Source organism: Oreochromis aureus, linkage group 7, assembly GCF_013358895.1.
Source record: "Oreochromis aureus strain Israel breed Guangdong linkage group 7, ZZ_aureus, whole genome shotgun sequence".
Lineage (NCBI taxonomy): Eukaryota > Metazoa > Chordata > Actinopteri > Cichliformes > Cichlidae > Oreochromis > Oreochromis aureus.
The window spans coordinates 14,118,909-14,137,047 of record NC_052948.1 but is presented as its reverse complement, the minus strand read 5'-3'; the positions used below and the strand labels follow the sequence as shown (position 1 = coordinate 14,137,047).

Here is an 18,139-nt window from a genome sequence, read left to right as displayed (position 1 = left end):
ATCATTCCTCCATGGTTTGCGATTGAACTTTTATTTTGAAAATTATACGCGGATGTTGTTGTCAGCTGACTGTACACCCTCCTCGCGTATTTCTTTTGCATCGTCTCACCCTCAAGGTTTTTCTTTATAATTCAAAGCAAATATTATTAAAATGTCTGCGAAACCAACGTGTTTGATAGTGGCGAGTGCTTCTTCTCAAGGTGAGCCCGTTAGCTTTACTTTGAACAGCTCGGCTTTTCTCAATCATTCATGAATTTGCCCGTTAGCTTTGACTTACTTAGCGCTGCAGAACTAGCATGAGCTCTCTGAAGCGTTTTATCTCACACATTTTGTTTATTCAGGGGTGTCTGCGAAATCTTTCCATCAGTCCTTCAGCCTTTGTAGCCCGGTCTTTAACCTACAGACAGCCACACCTGGGGTAAGACTCCACCTGACAAGCAAATAGCAGCTACACGAACAGCCGTCATGACCTCAGCGCGTTAATCCGTACTTACGTAGACACAGTCTCCATGACAACTCCGTAGATTTAAAAAAAAAAAAAAAAATCAAAGTAGAAATATAAAGTAGTTCAAAAGTTAAATAAAGAAATACGTCTTCTCTTTTTTTTTACTTTTTCTTTGCTTGTTTGTTTTTTTAAATATGGTGGTAAAAAATATAAATTCCACGATTTTTTGTTTTGTTTTGGGGGGGGCTTATTTTGGGGAAATTCAGCAATCTCTTTATCACTAAACTTTTGTGGTGATTCCTTGTATGCGGTTTTTATGTCCTGGTGAGTACTGAAATTAAAGTTCATTCAGATAACTTTGAAATAGGTGCATGTAGAATAGATAGTTACCAAAAGGACCACAGAGTGGTGCTTCTAGTCAGTGGCGTGTTGCTAAAATTAGAAAGCTTTAAAGTGATGTATCCTGTAGGATAAAAAACAAAAACAAAACAACAACAGTATAATCAAGGGGGATGAATGAAAGAAGGAAAAGAAACTCCAGGACAAACAAGTACCTCGTTTCACTGTGACGCCCATTGTCCCTGTGCACCGGAAGCATCACATTTATACAAATATATGGGTGTTACTAAAGAAAGTGTTTTTTCCTCAAATCCAAGTTTGTTATAAAATTGCAGCTACATTGCCAATCGCAAAATCCATTTTTTTTTCTCCTACTGGTAGCTCATCCTGGCAGGGCAGGTAAAATGATCAGAATCCTGAGTTTAAAATATTTATCAACCACCAATTTAAAGAATTTAAATATTACCGCAACAAAGATACATTATTAGATCCATGTTTGTAGAGATGGATTAACACACCAGAAAAACACTTGTTTTATACCCTGCTTTCACTCTACTACTACATCTGAAAGGTCACGGACGTGCACTTTAAGATGCAACCCAGTTCTTGGAAATGGTTCTTGTCCACTTTGTGGTCATTATGTGTGATGTTACCCTGTACAGAAGTGTTTCTGTGGTTGCAGGGGAAGCCAATAGACTTTGCTGGGGTTGATGAAAGCACAGCTAGATGGGTGCAGGACTTCAGTGTGAAACCCTACGCAACACCAGCCAAACTTGAATCCATAGATGGTGAGAATACTTATTTCATGCCCATTCGGCCGTTTTCATGTCTGCTGCTTTAACTACCATCTGCTCACTTGTGTCACGATGACCCCTTTTAAGGTGCCCGATACCAGGCGCTGCTCATCCCACACTGCCCTGGAGCGCTGAATGACCTGGCACACAGCGGCTCTCTGCACCGCATTCTCACGCACTTCATCTCTCAACAAAGTGAGCTTCAGGCTCGTTTTAACATCTGTATGGTTTTTTTCTTGTTGTTGTTTTTTTAGGAACACATGTACATGCAGTTTGCTTGTTTTTTCCCCCTCTGTGCAGAGCCGGTGTGTGCAGTGGGGCAGGGAGTGTCTGCACTGTGTTGTGCCACTGAAGGACAGAGGTGGATTTTCAGTGGCTACAGCTTAACAGGGGTTAGTGTTTGGTGTATTCACTAGGGGAAATATAACCCATATATCTGTTCAGCTATCACATGTTTGCTGTATTTAGTAACACCAACTTGTTGATCTTAAAAGCCTTCAGTGTTTGAACTGGTGCGGGAACCTGATTTTGCCAACCTGCCCTTGATAGTAGAAGACTTCGTGAAAGACAGCGGTGGATCGTACACAGGTGAGCTGACCCTGCTAATAACAGAAGAGTCAAATACCAAATAACTGTTTCTAAAACCGTCTGATAATAGTCTGTGTGGGGTTTTTTTGCAGCAAGTCAAGAAGATGCCATGCATGTGGTCATAGACAGGCACCTCATAACTGGACAGAATATGCAGTCAACCTTGCTCGCTGTAAATAATCTAATCCTGCTCTGTAATGCCAAATAAAAACCTGAAATAATGCACGAGGAATGCTCCGATTCGACAGCTTTGTCGTCCCACTTTTATATTCATGGAATTAAACATTTATTTTGAACAAGTATCAGAAAAATGCTGGGTCAGAAAGAGATGTTTGGCAAAACTGCAACATACCACTTTGTTATTTGTTGATGCTGTTATTATAAACCGAGTAAAAGCAAGATAGGATTGTGAAGATTTAAACATAAAAAATAAAGCATCAGGAGCAGATGTATTGTTGCTGATGGATGAATCTTTTTAAGAGCACAGATGATTTTAGGCGTTGGACTGAAGCGATGCAGCAGAAGTCTGAAGGCCTCCATATATAAATAAACCCCTTATTTAAGATTGATACATACTGATAATCATGCAGCTTCTTTTGTTGAATGCAGAGATGTTCTGTACTAATCTGTACTTTTTTTTTTCTTTTTTTTTTAAAAATCGTATCACCACAGAAAAGAAATAAAATACACTGAAGTACCTTTTTTTGTTGGTTGCAGATGCCTAAAAATAAACCGCCGCATCATTCAAGAGCTCGATACATTCACGACCCTCAAACAAGTTGAGCGTTAACTAAACCCCGTCAGTGGCTCACTGCAGATGTCGAGATAGGAAAAAATAAAACGGCACTGACTTCAATGACAAAAAAAAAATTATTGTGTCAATAATCTAAAATTCACAGTGTTCACCAACAAGTCCAACTCTTATAGCAGATCGTAGAAATAATCCAGTCCTTGTCCCAATTCCCATAAGGAAATTCCTGTTCCCAGTTCAGCAGCTAAAGAAATCCTCAGGTAGATTGACTGTAAAACAGTTGAAATAATATTAATCACTCATTGATGATTAATACTCCTACTATTCTTTTAATTGCAGAAGTGAACAGTTTTACCTTCAGTGAAGGGTAGTACACCACATGCTTAACTGCACTGTTCCTAAAATAAAAGGCAGAGGACAGGATATTTAATCAAGAAAAGCTCTTGGGACATTTAAATGACCTTGAAATATGGCTTAAACCCTGATGTTTTATGAAATTAATACCTCTTGTAAGCGAAGTAATGCTCTGCAGAGTATTCATCCCAGAGAACCTTTGGCCTGTGTTCTCGCAAAATCTCGATGTACCTGCAGGAAACCACAGACAAGTGCGGTAAGAGGCTTCAAGTCCATATCAAAGTTCTCAATCGACTCTGTACTCCAACTTCTTGCCATTTTTTACTATAAATAAAAAGCTCATGCTACTTGCAGTCAGAAAATTACGTTTAGTACTGTGAAAAAGTCCTGGGCCACCCCGTAATTCTTTTTATTTTGCTAAAACAAAAGGGAACCAATTTCTTTTTTTTTAATCCATGCAAACATACATGGAATTGCCAGAGTTTCTACAACTCTAATGAGCTTGAAAGTCAACACAGTCTGAATGCTATGCAGTAAAGTTTTAAGGATCCTGCACACCATGTCGAGGTATGCTGAGTTTACTCTTTGAGAATCACCTTTTTATTGCAAAAATATGATTTTGTGTCTGAAACTCAAAAACTGGTTCTTTGCTAAGTCGTCTACTATGTGTAGACACAACACTAGTTCATCCTTCGAGTTAGGTACCTTTTTTATGCTTGAGTGATTTATAGATCAGTGTTAAGTGGTTTAACAAACAAACAAAAACGGTAATGGAAATGGTCAGGACTGGACTGAAAATGCGTGAAAAAGCAGGCAAAGACTTTTCCAGAGTTATGGTATTTCACGTTTAAGGGAAATATTGGAATTTTAAAGGAGGAATCCCTTTAAAGTTTTCATGGCCCCAGAGAGAGCCAGAGAGTCAAGGTTATTAAACCGTCCATTTTGAATTATTGTGTCTTTGTATTATTTTATGGTCTTGACCTTACAATATAAAGCGCCTGAGGCAACTGCTGTTGTAATTTGGTAAAAGCTGTTTAAAGTGTTGCAGCAATAGCCAGAGTTTCAGCTCACCTTGTCCCCAGGACTGGCTCTGTTCCCTGGCTTGCAAAATCAAGGCCGTACAGATTGAGTCCAAGCAGAATCTTCTCCCTCCACTGAGAGTTTGGTGCAAGCTGGAGGACACAGTCTCTGACCCAGGGCAGCGGAGAGCTAGGGCCCGGCCTATAAAAACAACAGCACACAACTCAGAAAACTGGATTAACGCCAGTTTGAATCCTCTTGTAGCATCACCTGTTCCCATGTACTCACCTGGCACCGCTGGAATAGTCATATGTCATGAGACTGAATCCATCGACAACTGGGGCCAACTGCTCAAACTCCTCCCTGCCAAACATGCCCGGCTGCCCTGCGCTGATAATTCACAGGAAAAACAAATCTAAACCAATCACACTGATTGTTTTTGTTGTTTTGGGTTTTTTTTTTTTTAGCATTTATATCTGCTGAATGCAAAATAAATGAATTCACCTTGTTATTGCTGGTGGAATAACAAGAATGCAGTCTAATCTTTTAGCTTTCAAAGTCTCGCATATGTGTTTCACCAAATGGACCAGTTCCCTGTGTGGGTAGATTAGAAATGTTTGATTATTGATTAACCTCAGACAAAGCAAAACTTGTGATCGGGGCTTGCAACAGAATCACTCACTTTCTTTTGTTACCTCCCAGCTGACTCCACAACTCCAAGGTGAAGCCATCAAAACCTTCAGTCTGCAAAATCATGGCATTTACGTTAATCAGTCACTGAATAAACCAAAAAAAAGGTTTTATTGGAATTAAAGACACAAAAGCTACTTGTTTACTTTTGCAACATCCACCAGCTCAGTTCCCAACTCGTCAATTTCATCCTCACTTCCAAATACTGCCATGTAGTCCTGGTAGGACCAGCCATCAAATAAGAGCCGAGGCACTGATGGTAAAAAAAGAAAATGAACTAATCTGAATCCGTACAATCAGACTTGAGTACCTGTGGGCAGTAAAGTTGGCATTCACTCACCAATCCTGACTTTTTTGTTAGACTTGCGTACAGCTTTGACCCAGCCTGAAAAGATCAAAAGACGCTCTTTTACCTCATGTTCATCCGTGACTTAAGGTGAGGTTTTAATCAGTGATAAAGTTAAGGAAAAAAGTGGATCATCTGCCTGGATCGTGATCGTGGAGTCCCGTAATGTCAAAGGTTTCGGGTCCTCGTCTGCGCAGCTGAAGCCACACCGGTGACACCGAAGTGAGCTTGGACCCAAACATCTTGGCAACGTCATAGCCGTGGGAATTCCACTGCAGGATGAGAAGAATAAGTTGTGTCTTTGACTGTGCTAAAACGTACATATGAAACCCTAAGGGCAGGTTTTTAATTTTCTTACATGACCATAAGCATATTAAATTAAAGTGTCACCACTCCAGTGTCATAGATGGGGGGGATTGGATAGATTTTTTGGTGACAGCTAATAGAGATTCCGAAATTAGAATGTGATTATCAAACCAGTAAATGATTCATTATCTATCAACTGATAAATCTACTCACTGGAGATCACGTGGCTGTGGTCTGTCCTATCACTTCCACTATTGGCACACGTTTAAATTCAGCAGGAGAACAAGGAGATATAATTGTGACTGGATTTCAGACTTACGGGTGTAACATATCCAAGCACTGGTCCTTGAAACGTTTTCTTGATGTGTGCACAGTACCTCTTTTCCTCCTTCGCTATGTCTTTCCAGTGCGGGTCTGACACAACAAGGTTTCTCTCCAGTACAGACAATTCTGCTGGAGATGTCTAAATAAGTGAGATCAAAGAGAAAAGAGCCCGTTTCAGTAACAGATAACCACGACAGGACGGAGACAGGAGACCAAGGACATTTTAGGCAAACGCATTCAGACCTGTTTGACCTGACAGCACAGAACAGCTCGAACCAGTTTAAAGATTAAGACCTGAAGTTACTCACCTCAGCTTCAGCTTTGTGCGACGACTTCTTTGCATCGGTTTTTGAAAGTGTGGCACTGACCAGCCAGCAGCATGAGACGATATGAAGGAAGACTAACGAGGCTCTCATTTCCAAAAAGCCAATTAAAAAAAAACAGAGCAGTTAAATATAAGATTGGCTAGCTGAGGTCTGCAGATTTGCAGTGCAAGTGTTTCCTTCCTTTAGTGGGATGTGTGAGATTAGAAACCACCATATCCTCTCGCGGCCTGAAATCAAGCAGAGCAATGACCCAAAACGGCCCGGCTCGTCCTGCTAAAACATACTACCCGAAATAACCATAAACAGACTGAAAGCTTTTGATGTCAGGCGGTTGGTGTCTGTTTGACTGACAACTTATCTCAATGTGCTTCTGAAGCGTCAGCCTCGCCAGGAAACTTCCGGGTTTTGCGTTTTTCAAAATAAAAGGTGCGTGTTTGTGTCATCCGAGCCTATAGGTGGCAGTGGGGCGAGTTTGTCAACCAGTAAAACACAAACAAGGAAGAGAACAGGAAACAAACAAATCCACCTGAGTAATGACAGAGAGGAGGGTGTTACATTTCCAAGTTATTTTACATGATTAACTAACGTTAAATTTGGCCTTTCCGTCTTTAGGTTTCAGGCGCTAACAGGTGAGTGCAGTTCTCGCTTGCTAACTGCTCGTAAATGACCGTGGCTGTGATGTCAGTATTTAGCTTTAACATGTGTGTGCATTGAAACGATTTACCTATACCCTGCTTCTTTTTTAAGGGTTACTTTCATCTATGATAAGTAAGAGTGGGTCCTAGTGCTTTTTATTTTACAGCTTTTTAATGTAATTTTCGTTTTTCCCTTGTTGTTTTTGTCGTTTTCCCAAAATTAAAAATAAAATAAATACAGTAATGGGTGTACAGGCTAGTAGATTCAGTTTCGGACGAATTATTTAGGAGGAGAATTACAGGAAAAGTACAAAAATATTTAAATATGGTTAAAAGACCAATTTAACCTGTGTAGTAGTATGATCATGAATAACTATTATTGCTTTGCATACAGACGTTTTTATTTTGTTTGTTATTTGTTTGGGTTTTTTGTAGAACATTAAATCAATTTTTTTAACACAAAGAAGAGGTGTATAGAAATAAAACTGTAAAACAGCAAAACAGAAGGTAGAAAAAGCATGAAAGTTGGAAGCAAAACTATACTTTAGTATTAAAGTGGGTGAAATGTCGATTTAACTAATCCATAAATCACAAAATTAAGATTATTTATCAAATATAATCTGTTGCACATTATAAATATTATAGCATGTAGAGATGTTTTTCTAAAAATCAGATGATGTGCTACAGACTTCTTGTTCTGTTACCATTCAGTGAGTGATGGCCTTGGAAAAGTTTGTGTCCAAGACACTCGAGCTTCTGCAGGAGGAGCGGGAGGCTGAGATAGAGGAGACCAGGTATGTAATGTGACATCTGCACTGTCAAACGGTCACACTGCAGAATTTAGTTTGCTGAACTGTGCGACATAAAGATGTTTTTATTATTTTTATTTAAATTGTTTTCAGAGAGATTAAGGTGTGGTTTTAAGAAAATGGATTAGTTGCTCAATACTCTTTTCTGACAAAGTTGTATTTTTACTCAGTTGTATATAGCATTTGTATTCTATTTTTATCCTATTGTGTGTTTTATTCTACTGTATATAGTATTTTATTTTATTCTATTCTATTCTGTACAGTTGTGTACAGTATATTATTCTTATTGTATTCTAATCTTTGCTATATAACTTTCCACTTTCTGCTGTGACAAAACAAATTTCCCACGTGTGGGACTAATAAAGGTTATCTTATCTTAAACACAGAGGTTTCTCCTGGAAATAATATAAAACCAAATGTTGTTATCAACAGTTGTCACTCGTGATTGCCCTTTTTTGTGCCCTCAGGGTATGGCAGGAGAACATTTCTCTCAAGGATCTTCAAAACAAAGGTGTTTGCCTGCTGAAACTGCAAATAGGAAGTCAGTCCACAGGCCTCTATGGCCGCACAGTCGTCATCTTGGAGCCAAGAAAGCATCTTGGGTTCTCATCTCTGCCGAGCAACAGCTTCGGGCCTGGTGAGATTGACGTCTGTTTTTACTTTACGAGGCAGAGTGTTCAGCTTTAAAGCCCTTTTCCTTTTAAGATTAGGCCTAAAATTTTCTTTTTTGGTAAAGCTTATAGTTAAGGCTGGATCAGGTGACCATGAATCCTCATTTAGTTATCCTGTAACAGGACTAGGCTCTCTTCCACAGTTTGTCTTTTTGCCTGTCTCCCCTCCTTCACCACCAACAGGTCGCAGCAGATGGCTGCCCCTTCCTGAGCCTGGTTCTGTCAGAGCTGTCTTCCTGTTAAAAGCTTTGGTTTCCGACGTTTGTCAAGTGCTTGCTCATAGGGGGTTGTCTCTCCATTATTATAGAGTTTTACCTCACAATATAAAGCACCTTTAGAAATGGTTGTTCTGATTTGCACTATATAAATAAAATGTAATTAATTTATGTTTATATTACAGTGAGGTATGTGTCTGTCTTTGCAGGTGATATAGTTGGCTTGTATGACACTACTGGATGCGCTGCAGCCTCACAGATCAGTACTGGGATTGTCACAAGGGTCGGCCAAGCATCTATAAGCGTGGCCTTTGATGATTTAAAGGATGGCCATAGTTTTGATTCAGATGCACTGTACAACCTTTTGAAGTTAGCAAACGATGTCACCTACAAACGAATGAAACGGTGAGGAATATCTGTAACCAAAAATACCTCAGTGCATGTGAATCAGTACACCTTTGAAACTTAACCCATGGGTTTTCTGCTTACAGTGCTTTGAATACATTAAATGGATACAACAATGGACCAGCTTCCAATTTAATAAGTGTTCTCTTTGGAGACACAAAACCTACTTCTCAGTCACAACCAAGTGAGTAAATATTAGTTCCTTTTTTAATTAAATGATGGTTTAGAAATCCAAGTTTCCATATGCATATATAACATTCAGCACATTGGTGTTTGCCTCTGTTTTGTTTCATCAGATAAGGTTGAATTCTTTAACTCAAACTTGGATGACTCCCAAAGAGAAGCTGTATCCTTCGCTCTGTCACAGAGAGAGCTGGCAGTGATTCATGGGCCTCCGGGCACTGGGAAGACCACCACTGTGGTGGAGATCATCCTCCAAGCTGTCAAACATGGGCAAAAGGTGCAAAAATGTGAATTTGTTAGTGTATAAAGAAGAATGTTATCAATGCCACAACTCTAGTCTAGACAGGATCACTTTGGCTCTTGTGACTGTGCAGGTCCTGTGCTGTGCTCCTTCAAATGTGGCGGTGGATAATTTAGTGGAGAGGTTAGCCCAGTGCAAAGCCAAGGTCCTGAGGCTGGGTCACCCAGCCAGGCTACTGGAGTCCATACAGAAACATTCACTGGATGCCATCCTGGCTCAGAGTGACAACGCAAACATCATCGCTGAGATCCGGAAGGACATTGATAAAGCATTTGTGAGTATTATAGTGTGGTGTCCCGCTAACATGTCATTTTAGCGCCGTCTCGAATGATTTATGACGTTGTGATTGTTCCAAGACGGGAATGAAGAAGGAGAAAGGAGAACGGGGGAACTTGAAACGAGAAATAGGAGAGCTGAGAAAAGAGCTGAAAAACAGAGAGACAGCAGCCATCGCCCAGATCCTTAAAAGTGCTGACGTTGTGTTATCAACCAACACAGGTGAGTAATGGCCCGATGACAGTGTCATTCAGATGCTGGAGTAATGATGAAAGGTAATCTGAGAGCGCTTGTCTGCGTGTGTGCAGGTGCCTGCGATGACGGGCCTCTGAAGTTCCTGCCAGCTGAACATTTTGACTGGGTGGTGATAGATGAGTGTGCTCAGGCACTGGAGAGCAGCTGCTGGATCGCCCTGCTTAGAGCGCGCAAGTGCATCCTGGCAGGAGACTACAAGCAGTTACCACCTACAATTAAATCACAAATGTAAAAAATTCAAGTTTGGGTTTTTTATGCATTCATAATATTCAGCATTTGATATCTATACCGTTGTGACCTTTTTCCTCAACTCCCAGAAGTTTTTAACCTTAAAATACACTATGTAGCACTTATCTGTTGTCAGTATGTAAATGGGTTGTAACATAACCTGAATAATGAGACCTTCACCGCCTCGCACAGTTGCTTTTATTAAGCCTCTGGAGTTAAAAGTGGAGGACAAAATCCAAAGGATGTCACTAGAAATAGTTTTTAGAATTTTAATTTTTCCTTTAAAAAACACTTTGACACATTTTCTGAAGCATTCAGATTTCTGATTATAAAAACAACAATCTTGGTTAAAGGATAGGTTACATAGTTTTCCAGTCTGTTGCTTTTAAAAACACAGAAACAGGTTTGTTTGTTTTTTTAGCTCTAATCAGCTCTTCTGTGTGCACTGGTGGTTCAGAGATCCCGTCCTAATGCACTTTTAATTCAGGTATCAAATCATCAGTCAGAAAGAAGTCATCGATGTTCCATCCATTTTTTTCCACTTTTCCATTCAGGGTTGTGCAGGGCTGTAGCCTATTCCAGTTGTCACAGGGCGAGAGGCAGGGTGCAGCAGGGATCTCTCCTGGTATTCTGGCTTTCTCCCACAGTCCAAAGATGTGCAGTTTCTGGGGTTGGGTTAAATGGGTATTCTAAATTGGCCATAGATGTGAATGCGAATGAGGCTGGTTGTATGTCTCACAAAGCTAACTGGGTAGAAAAGACTGTTTTCAGGAAATTAAATAGTAAATCTGTGAAATTTTTATGTTGTTCTGTTGCATACAGGGCTGCATCAAAAGGCTTATCTCTGAGTCTTATGGAGAGACTTATCCAGATGTACGGGGACTCGGTGGTTCGTATGCTGACAGTTCAGTACCGCATGAACAGTGCCATTATGCAGTGGGCCTCCAAGGAGATGTACCAGGGAAGACTGACCGCTCACAGCTCCGTGGAGGGACATTTACTGAAGTGAGACTCCAATGTATTATTTTAAAGCATCTCATATTTGTGTTCTGATGAAGGATGAATCTTTGGATTCATTTAAAAATGTCGCTCAAAACAGAGATCTAGCAGGAGTCGCATGCGTTGAAGAGACCAGCACGCCGCTGCTTCTTATTGACACAGCGGGGTGTGGTCTGAGTGAAATGGAGGTCGCAGATGAGCAGTCCAAAGGCAACACAGGTTATTCTTTTTTAATTTTACCTTGTAAAAAAACAATCTATGTTTACTGCTTGTGTGGTATGACAGTTTAACAGCGTGTGATCTGTTTCCTCAGGTGAGGTCGACATCGTCGATCTGCACATAAAAGCTCTGACTGAAGCAGGAGTTAAAGCTAAAGACATAGCTGTTATTGCTCCATACAATCTACAAGTAAGTCACAGAAATGAGACTGGCAGCACCAAAGATTATCAATTAACTGATTTGTTTTCCAGGGAGAATTATTAACAATTGTCCTGAAGGTTAGATCATCATAGCACAGTGTAATAAATTTGCATTGTGTATATATGTAAAAATATCTTTCCCTTTGATAAAAATAAACACCCAAAGCTTTATCGTTTAAATAGTAAATGGTAAACACACTGGTACTTATATAATGCCTTTCTACTTAATTTTGAGCACTCAAAGCCCTTTCTAAGTCTCATTCAGCCAATCACACACATTCATACAGTGCTTTTGTCTAACATTCACATACTCACAATGCAATTGGAGGCAACTCGGGCTTCAGTATCTTGCCCGAGGATACTTCGACACAGGTGGACCCATCAATCCACCTACCTTCTGATTGGTAGACATTCCGCTATACCACCTAAGCCACAGCTGCCAAGGAAAATGGATATAACGGTGCTGTTTTGAATACAACAACCGTTTTTCTCTCCGTACAGGTCGATCTTCTACGTCAGAAACTTTCTGCAAAGCATCCAGAGCTCGAGATAAAATCAGTGGATGGATTTCAGGGCAGGGAAAAAGAGGCTGTCGTGTTGTCGTTAGTTCGATCCAACAGAAAAGGTTGTTCATGACATTCCTTTTAATTCTGTCACAGAATTGTAGATGTTAGCTGTGTTAAACATAAACAACAGTTTATCTGTCTACTCACAATTTTTTTTCCACTGATTCCATTTATTTTAGGTGAAGTTGGATTTCTAGCAGAGGACAGAAGGATAAATGTTGCCGTTACACGTGCAAGACGACACATCGCTGTCGTGTGTGACACTCAAACCGTTCAGAATCACGGTTTTCTGAAATCCCTGATCGATCACATGACTGAGTTTGGTGAGGTCAGAACAGCGTTCGAGTACATTCAAGACATCGTACCACAAAACTACACCCGTGACCACAAAGATGCGAAAACTGCTTCTTCCAGCACGTCCACATCTACCAAACACAAGGTCAAGGATCAGCCCTCCAGTAAAGCAAAGCCAGGACAGAAAAAATCTGCTGGTAGCAGCAGCAAGGAAAATGCAAGTGGTTCAGAGAAGCAAGCAAAGTCTAGCACATCAGCAGAGCAAGAGCAGAGTAAGGGCAGACGTGCTGAGATCAGAGAGCAGGTGGAAAGGTTTATGAAGAACTTAAACCAGAGTGAGCTACAGTTTCCATCATCATTTAACTCACATGACCGGCTGCTGGTCCATGAGATCGCTGAGGAGCTGGGCCTCATTCATGAGAGCAAAGGGGAGGGAAGTGAAAGGTGTATCACTGTCTCCAGACCGCCAGTGTCAAAACCAGCCAAAGAAGAAGCACGAGCAGCAACGGAAGAGGAAGAGGAAACGGTCCCAGATTCAAAAAGTGAGCCATCGTCTCAACCCCCCTTAGACCTGAAAAGTTTACATTTAGAGAGGATGAAGAGGGAGCAGCAGAAAAGGGAAGAAAACGCTCAACAAAAAAAGCAGCAGAACAACATTCATCCACCTCAAGGCCACTCATCAAAAAAAGCAAAAGGTTTGCATCAGAAGCGTCTAAACAAAGCATTTAAAGGTGTTTTCTTACCCATCAGCTTTCTAACAGTTTAACTCTGCATCGTTTTTCAACCCCAGGTAAAAATCGAACCAAGGCAGGGGCCTGCGACATCGCTGCTGCCTCTGCTCCAGATGACGACTTCGACACACTCATCAGTAGTGTCATGAAGGCCGACAGTGTTTGTAGTTTTGTCAAGTGCAAAGCATCTGTGCTAACACTCGGGCAGCTCTGCCTGTTCTGCAACAGGCAGTATTGTCTCAGTCATCATATACCAGAGGTAAGAGGCATGCCTCAATTGAGTAGTATGTTTGACGTGTAGGTTAACAGATAACACCTGCCAAGCATCTGTGGAATTTTTTTTTTTTTAACTTGAAAGTCTGGTTGACGTCTTGCAAATACTTTTCAGGTGCATGGCTGTGGAGATAAAGCCAAGTCTCATGCTCGAATGAGGATAAGTAAAGAGGGCATTCTTTATGCTGGGAGTGGGAAGAAAGACAAATCTATGGACCCCAATAAGAAGGCCTATCTGCAAAGAAAATTGGATTCTAAGCTAAAAGACATGGCGTCACAGAGGAAGCCAAAAAACAAAGAGAAGGATGGTTAATGCCACCACTTGACACTAAATTTAAATAAATCTAAAGACTTTGTTCTGAGAAAGCTAAAAGAGTGTTTGAAATTGTTTATTTTCTTGCTCTTTGGACCTCAGTTTGATACAGTGCAGTATAATTTCCTGCTGAAAAACTCTTATTTAAATAAATAATTTTAATTACAAAACATATTCATTGTTTCAGTCACAATATTTATTGCATACATTACTAGTGCTGTTATGACACATAATGGAGCCCGGCTTTTAACGCTACAGAAATGGTAAACTATTCTACTTTCACTTTGATTATCTGGGGACAGATTGTCAATGGACTCGCATTTTGCACATCCTTACACAATCCGGGGGAAAAGTAGGGGAAAACCTTCTCAGTAAATTTGTCTTTGAATGTGTGGATCTTTGTAGAATCTGCAGCATTGATGAAAATGACTTTTCCCCTGTCATAGTCCAACTCTACTGTAATCCTGTTGGGCTTCTCCTTCATTGGGAGCTTGGAGCGAGGTGTGGTCTGTGCCCACAGTGAGTCTCCATTGCTCAAGCCAATTACCCAGAAACCCTCAGCAGGGCTGAGGAAGATGGTATTCTTTCTTTGGATGGAGTCTAGGGCCACTCCGATGTACCAGTCTTTGCCTTGGCCCACATCTACGGTCCAGCTGTGCTTTCCAGATGTAAAACCAGTGGCTCCCAGCACAGAAACACGGTTGATGAGACGTTCAGTATTGTTAGGTAGGAGCTTCTTGCTGCTGTATTGCACACAGGACAGTTCTTCAGAGAGCTCTAGGTTGAACTGGGCAGTGTTTGGATCCAAAACAACAGGAACTGGAAACCATAAAATTCAGTTAGTTGAAAATATGATAGAATTTAGAGTAAACTTGAATTTTTTCTTTAACCCACCACATCTGACAATGTCTTCCATCTTCTTCCAAATTTGAAAACTAAGCAATCCCAGATGCTTTGCAGAGTTTATCAGGATATCTCTGATGACCTCTGGCTCTCCAATGCTGCATTGGAGCCTGAAACATGTTAAAATTGTTACAGCATTCTCTCATGGAAAGGATCAATGCTGATTTTAGCAGATAGTGGGTTATGCTTACCTTTTCTTTGTCTTCTTGTAGTCCTTAAGTTGAAGAGAGAAAGTGAATGAGAGTATATTATGAAATCATGTGTGAAATAGAGTTGCACATCTGGAAATGGCTGAAAGTATTAAACCCATACAGTAATTCAAAGCCACACATATGTACACTACCGTTCAAAAGTTTTAAAACACCTCAATTTTTTTCAGTTTTGTATTGCAATTCAAGTCGTTCAACTCCAATGAATAGCTTGAAATGGTACAAAGGTAAGTGGTGAACGGCCAGAGGCTAAAAAAAAGGTGAGGTTACCCAAAACTGAAAAATAATGTACATTTCAAAGTTATACAAAAAGGCCTTTTTTTTTTCCTTCTTTTTTTTTTTTTTTTTTTAGTAAACACAAAATGGGTTAACAATTTAAAGCTGTTCTGCAGCAATAGAGGTTGATCAAGCCTTGAAAGTTGGTGCTGTTAATTCCTACAAGTGTTCCAACTTTTCTGGATTACCTACAACCCCCTCTCTCTGTGAGCAGACCGTGTGAGCTAACTATGACATCAGAATAAAACAAAGAGGCTTGCCTGGGCCATGAAACACCACTGCCATCGAGTAGGCAAAAGGATGGTTCCACAGTGTTTGGCATCAACTGTCAAACATGGAGGAACAAGTGTGATGGTCTGCATTCATTCATAGTTCCTTCCAAAACATGCAAACTGCCTGTACCGGATGCACTTACGCACTCCTGTACCACAATGTTGGATTTTGAACTGAATGCTGATAACACACTGCAAAGTCTCCCTCCTCTTTAGCCTGGAGGACGCAGCGTCCACGATTATCAACAAGAACGTCTAATTTGGACTCGTCTGAACACTTTACCACTTTGAAACAGTTCATTTCAAAGGAGTCTTGGTCCACAAGACACGAAGGTACTTCTGCACTGTGTTCAAATATGGCTTCCTCCTTGCATGATAGCACACATGAGGAGCCACTCAGATTTCATTCAAGTGCTTAAAAAAATGAAGCAAATCAGAAGTGCCAAAACTGTAATTGCCAACTAAACTAGGTTTAAAAGTTCAAATTCTGAGCTCTACACCAGGAAAAAAAAACCCACTTTTACAGCCTTTATTTATGCGTTATGTAGTATTAAAACAGGTACAATGCTGTGAAAAAGTATTTGCCCGTTCCTGAGTTCTTTTTCTTTTTTTTGTATTTCTCAACAAGATGAAGGTAACAAAGAAAGATATGAGGCTCCAAAACAGGCCACAAACTAATGGGTTACATCCATGGACACTGTAAGAGATGGACGTAGCAATTTTGTAACTGAAGGTCTGACTGTCAAACCATACGCTCATTGACTAATTGATTGACTTGTCAATCACAAATTGATACTTCCTTTCTGACAAACAGTATAACCAAGATGTATGAAATGAACTCCTTTTAAAAATTTAATATGACCCTAAATATGTAACTGAGACCATGAACTCAACAGGAAAGTGTTAACAGTGGTAAAGGTAGAAAACGATATTTCTATAGACTTCAATGGGTCCAGAAGTCTTTTTGCAATCACAGGGATTATCCCCTGGTGGCCATTAAAAAGAACGCAGGTTTAAGGTACATTGAAGTTGGCTCCACTTGTCAGACGCTACATGTGTCTTTAAAACTGACTATACTGATTAACCAGTACAGTATACTAACATTTTACATGTGGTCATCCAGACTATGGAAAAAAGGTCTGTGAGAAATGCTTGTCTAACATTTTATGTTTTACTTCCAAGTTTGAATCCAAGAAATACGAAATTTCCAATTAAATAAATAAAGTTGGTAAACATTTTGTGCAAAATATGATATGTTTAGCCATTTTTACTGTTGACTTGACTGTTTTTAGGACAAATAACTTAGAAGTTAATATAAATAAAAACAGCTTGTAAATAATGATAGTAAATGTACCTGTAGAAGCTGTATATCCTGTGCTTTGAGAGCTGTTTCAATATCACTGATGGTGGAGGAGAGTGTGTTGATCTGCTCTTCAATGTTTTCCAGCTTCTTACACATGATTTGAGTCTTGGTTTCCTCCTCCTGTTTCAGTGCCTGCAATCTGGTGTTTTCCTCCTCCTTAAGGAACTGGTGGAGCTTCTTAAACTCTTCCTTGATTCCTGTATCCGTTTCACATGCCTGTGTCTGTAATTTTAAAGAATGTGGGGTTTTTTAAGCTAGTAAATGGAAGGAATGTTTGTCATGCCGGGGATTTTTTTCATCAGAAGCAACATTAAAAAGTCCCAGTAACAGTCAGCATTGTCTCACGAAACACAAAAACCTTTACCTGGATATAGGTTTTTATTTCCTCCCATTGTTCCTTTGTGTTCATTAGTACTTTGAGTTTTTTCTTTAAGGACTCGAGGCATGCTGAGATTTCTGTCTGAAATGTACCAAGAAGAATTTTAAAATCTAGCTTTTTCTGTGTAGTTCCTGATAATCAGTTTTCTTTGTGGTTTTGTTTAATATCACATTGAATTAAATTTGTCAATTATTTGAGATTTTCTTACATTATACAGACATAAGAATAATGAGAATTCGTGGAACAAATGACACATTACGTGATGATGGAAGTCATTAATTAAAGATCTGTTTCTTACATTGTGATGTAAGTCTACCAACAACTTCACCCCAGTATTAGGTTTTTTAAATGTATATTTTTACGTACCTTTTTCTGTTCAGCTGCTTCTTCTACTGGGCAGCAGACATGGACTTTGTGCTCTTTCGATTGTTGGCAGATAAGGCAGACAAGCACTTCATCATTGTGACAAAAACTATTCCGCTTCTGGTTGTGGAGAAAACATTTGTCTTGATTAGTGGTGGACATAACTGAGATCCTTTCTGTTTCCAGTTAAATAGTCACACTCTGCAAACAGTGGTGCACTTCCCTGGCTGAAGGCTCCGGTGTTTCTGTCAAGTGATGTTCTTTGATTCAGGTATTGTGACAGTAGGCGGTACAACTGGGAACATTTACAGCTTCCTGTAGAAGTTGGCCAACTAGTATAACTGGGTAATCATGCAAGTCATCCAGACATAACCAAAGATGATATAGATGCAGAAGTTGACTAATGTCCTCAATATATGCTTAAAAATGAAAAAAAAAGTTCACAGAAACTTTATGTTCATTTCCAACTAGCTTTATTTTAATAATGTGCCTGTTCTGTTTATGAGTTTAAAATCATG

At 39.9% G+C, this 18,139-nt stretch overlaps 4 protein-coding genes across 4 annotated transcripts; 2 read left to right on the top strand and 2 right to left on the bottom strand.

Moving 5' to 3' along the window:
• Positions 1–30: 30 nt before the first annotated feature.
• On the top strand, positions 31–2,411 carry gatd1 (glutamine amidotransferase like class 1 domain containing 1). Its single transcript, XM_031747320.2, has 7 exons — positions 31–200; positions 342–418; positions 1,467–1,572; positions 1,666–1,773; positions 1,879–1,970; positions 2,073–2,166; positions 2,259–2,411. The coding sequence occupies exons 1-7, from the start codon at positions 152–154 to the stop codon at positions 2,372–2,374; spliced, it is 642 nt and encodes a 213-aa protein (XP_031603180.1). The 5' UTR covers positions 31–151; the 3' UTR covers positions 2,375–2,411.
• chid1 (chitinase domain containing 1) lies at positions 2,407–6,662 on the bottom strand. The gene is made up of 12 exons (XM_031747314.2): positions 6,266–6,662; positions 5,953–6,096; positions 5,467–5,599; positions 5,322–5,366; positions 5,128–5,234; positions 4,974–5,035; positions 4,796–4,885; positions 4,580–4,681; positions 4,343–4,492; positions 3,422–3,502; positions 3,273–3,315; positions 2,407–3,186 (listed from the first exon to the last, which is right to left on the bottom strand). Exons 1-12 carry the CDS (start codon positions 6,371–6,373, stop codon positions 3,088–3,090), a joined length of 1,164 nt encoding a protein of 387 aa, XP_031603174.1. The 5' UTR covers positions 6,374–6,662; the 3' UTR covers positions 2,407–3,087.
• Positions 6,663–6,773: 111 nt separating this feature from the next.
• Positions 6,774–14,030, top strand: ighmbp2 (immunoglobulin mu DNA binding protein 2). The gene is made up of 16 exons (XM_031747403.2): positions 6,774–6,912; positions 7,630–7,712; positions 8,195–8,364; positions 8,823–9,018; positions 9,105–9,202; positions 9,315–9,478; positions 9,576–9,776; positions 9,859–10,000; positions 10,087–10,261; positions 11,084–11,266; positions 11,361–11,479; positions 11,574–11,668; positions 12,181–12,304; positions 12,425–13,234; positions 13,330–13,529; positions 13,659–14,030. The coding sequence occupies exons 2-16, from the start codon at positions 7,636–7,638 to the stop codon at positions 13,854–13,856; spliced, it is 2,952 nt and encodes a 983-aa protein (XP_031603263.1). The 5' UTR covers positions 6,774–6,912; positions 7,630–7,635; the 3' UTR covers positions 13,857–14,030.
• Positions 14,031–14,088: 58 nt separating this feature from the next.
• LOC116326221 (E3 ubiquitin-protein ligase TRIM39-like) lies at positions 14,089–17,848 on the bottom strand. Its single transcript, XM_031747404.2, has 6 exons — positions 17,625–17,848; positions 17,244–17,339; positions 16,871–17,101; positions 14,951–14,973; positions 14,751–14,869; positions 14,089–14,675 (listed from the first exon to the last, which is right to left on the bottom strand). Exons 1-6 carry the CDS (start codon positions 17,781–17,783, stop codon positions 14,125–14,127), a joined length of 1,179 nt encoding a protein of 392 aa, XP_031603264.2. The 5' UTR covers positions 17,784–17,848; the 3' UTR covers positions 14,089–14,124.
• Positions 17,849–18,139: the final 291 nt, after the last annotated feature.

Coding starts and splice junctions, on each gene's coding strand:
- LOC116326221 (XM_031747404.2), bottom strand. CDS start 17,783: ATGTCCACCACTAATCAAGACAAATGTTTTCTCCACAACCAGAAGCGG. Junction 17,102..17,243: donor AAATAAAAACCTATATCCAG/GTAAAGGTTTTT, acceptor TTAAAATTACAG/ACACAGGCATGTGAAACGGA. Junction 14,870..14,950: donor TACAAGAAGACAAAGAAAAG/GTAAGCATAACC, acceptor AACATGTTTCAG/GCTCCAATGCAGCATTGGAG.
- chid1 (XM_031747314.2), bottom strand. CDS start 6,373: ATGAGAGCCTCGTTAGTCTTCCTTCATATCGTCTCATGCTGCTGGCTG. Junction 5,235..5,321: donor TAACAAAAAAGTCAGGATTG/GTGAGTGAATGC, acceptor TTTTACCATCAG/TGCCTCGGCTCTTATTTGAT. Junction 3,503..4,342: donor GAGCCAGTCCTGGGGACAAG/GTGAGCTGAAAC, acceptor GGTTTCCTGCAG/GTACATCGAGATTTTGCGAG.
- gatd1 (XM_031747320.2), top strand. CDS start 152: ATGTCTGCGAAACCAACGTGTTTGATAGTGGCGAGTGCTTCTTCTCAA. Junction 419..1,466: donor TACAGACAGCCACACCTGGG/GTAAGACTCCAC, acceptor CTGTGGTTGCAG/GGGAAGCCAATAGACTTTGC. Junction 1,774..1,878: donor GCACTTCATCTCTCAACAAA/GTGAGCTTCAGG, acceptor CCCTCTGTGCAG/AGCCGGTGTGTGCAGTGGGG.
- ighmbp2 (XM_031747403.2), top strand. CDS start 7,636: ATGGCCTTGGAAAAGTTTGTGTCCAAGACACTCGAGCTTCTGCAGGAG. Junction 9,019..9,104: donor ACCTACAAACGAATGAAACG/GTGAGGAATATC, acceptor TTCTGCTTACAG/TGCTTTGAATACATTAAATG. Junction 12,305..12,424: donor AGTTCGATCCAACAGAAAAG/GTTGTTCATGAC, acceptor CATTTATTTTAG/GTGAAGTTGGATTTCTAGCA.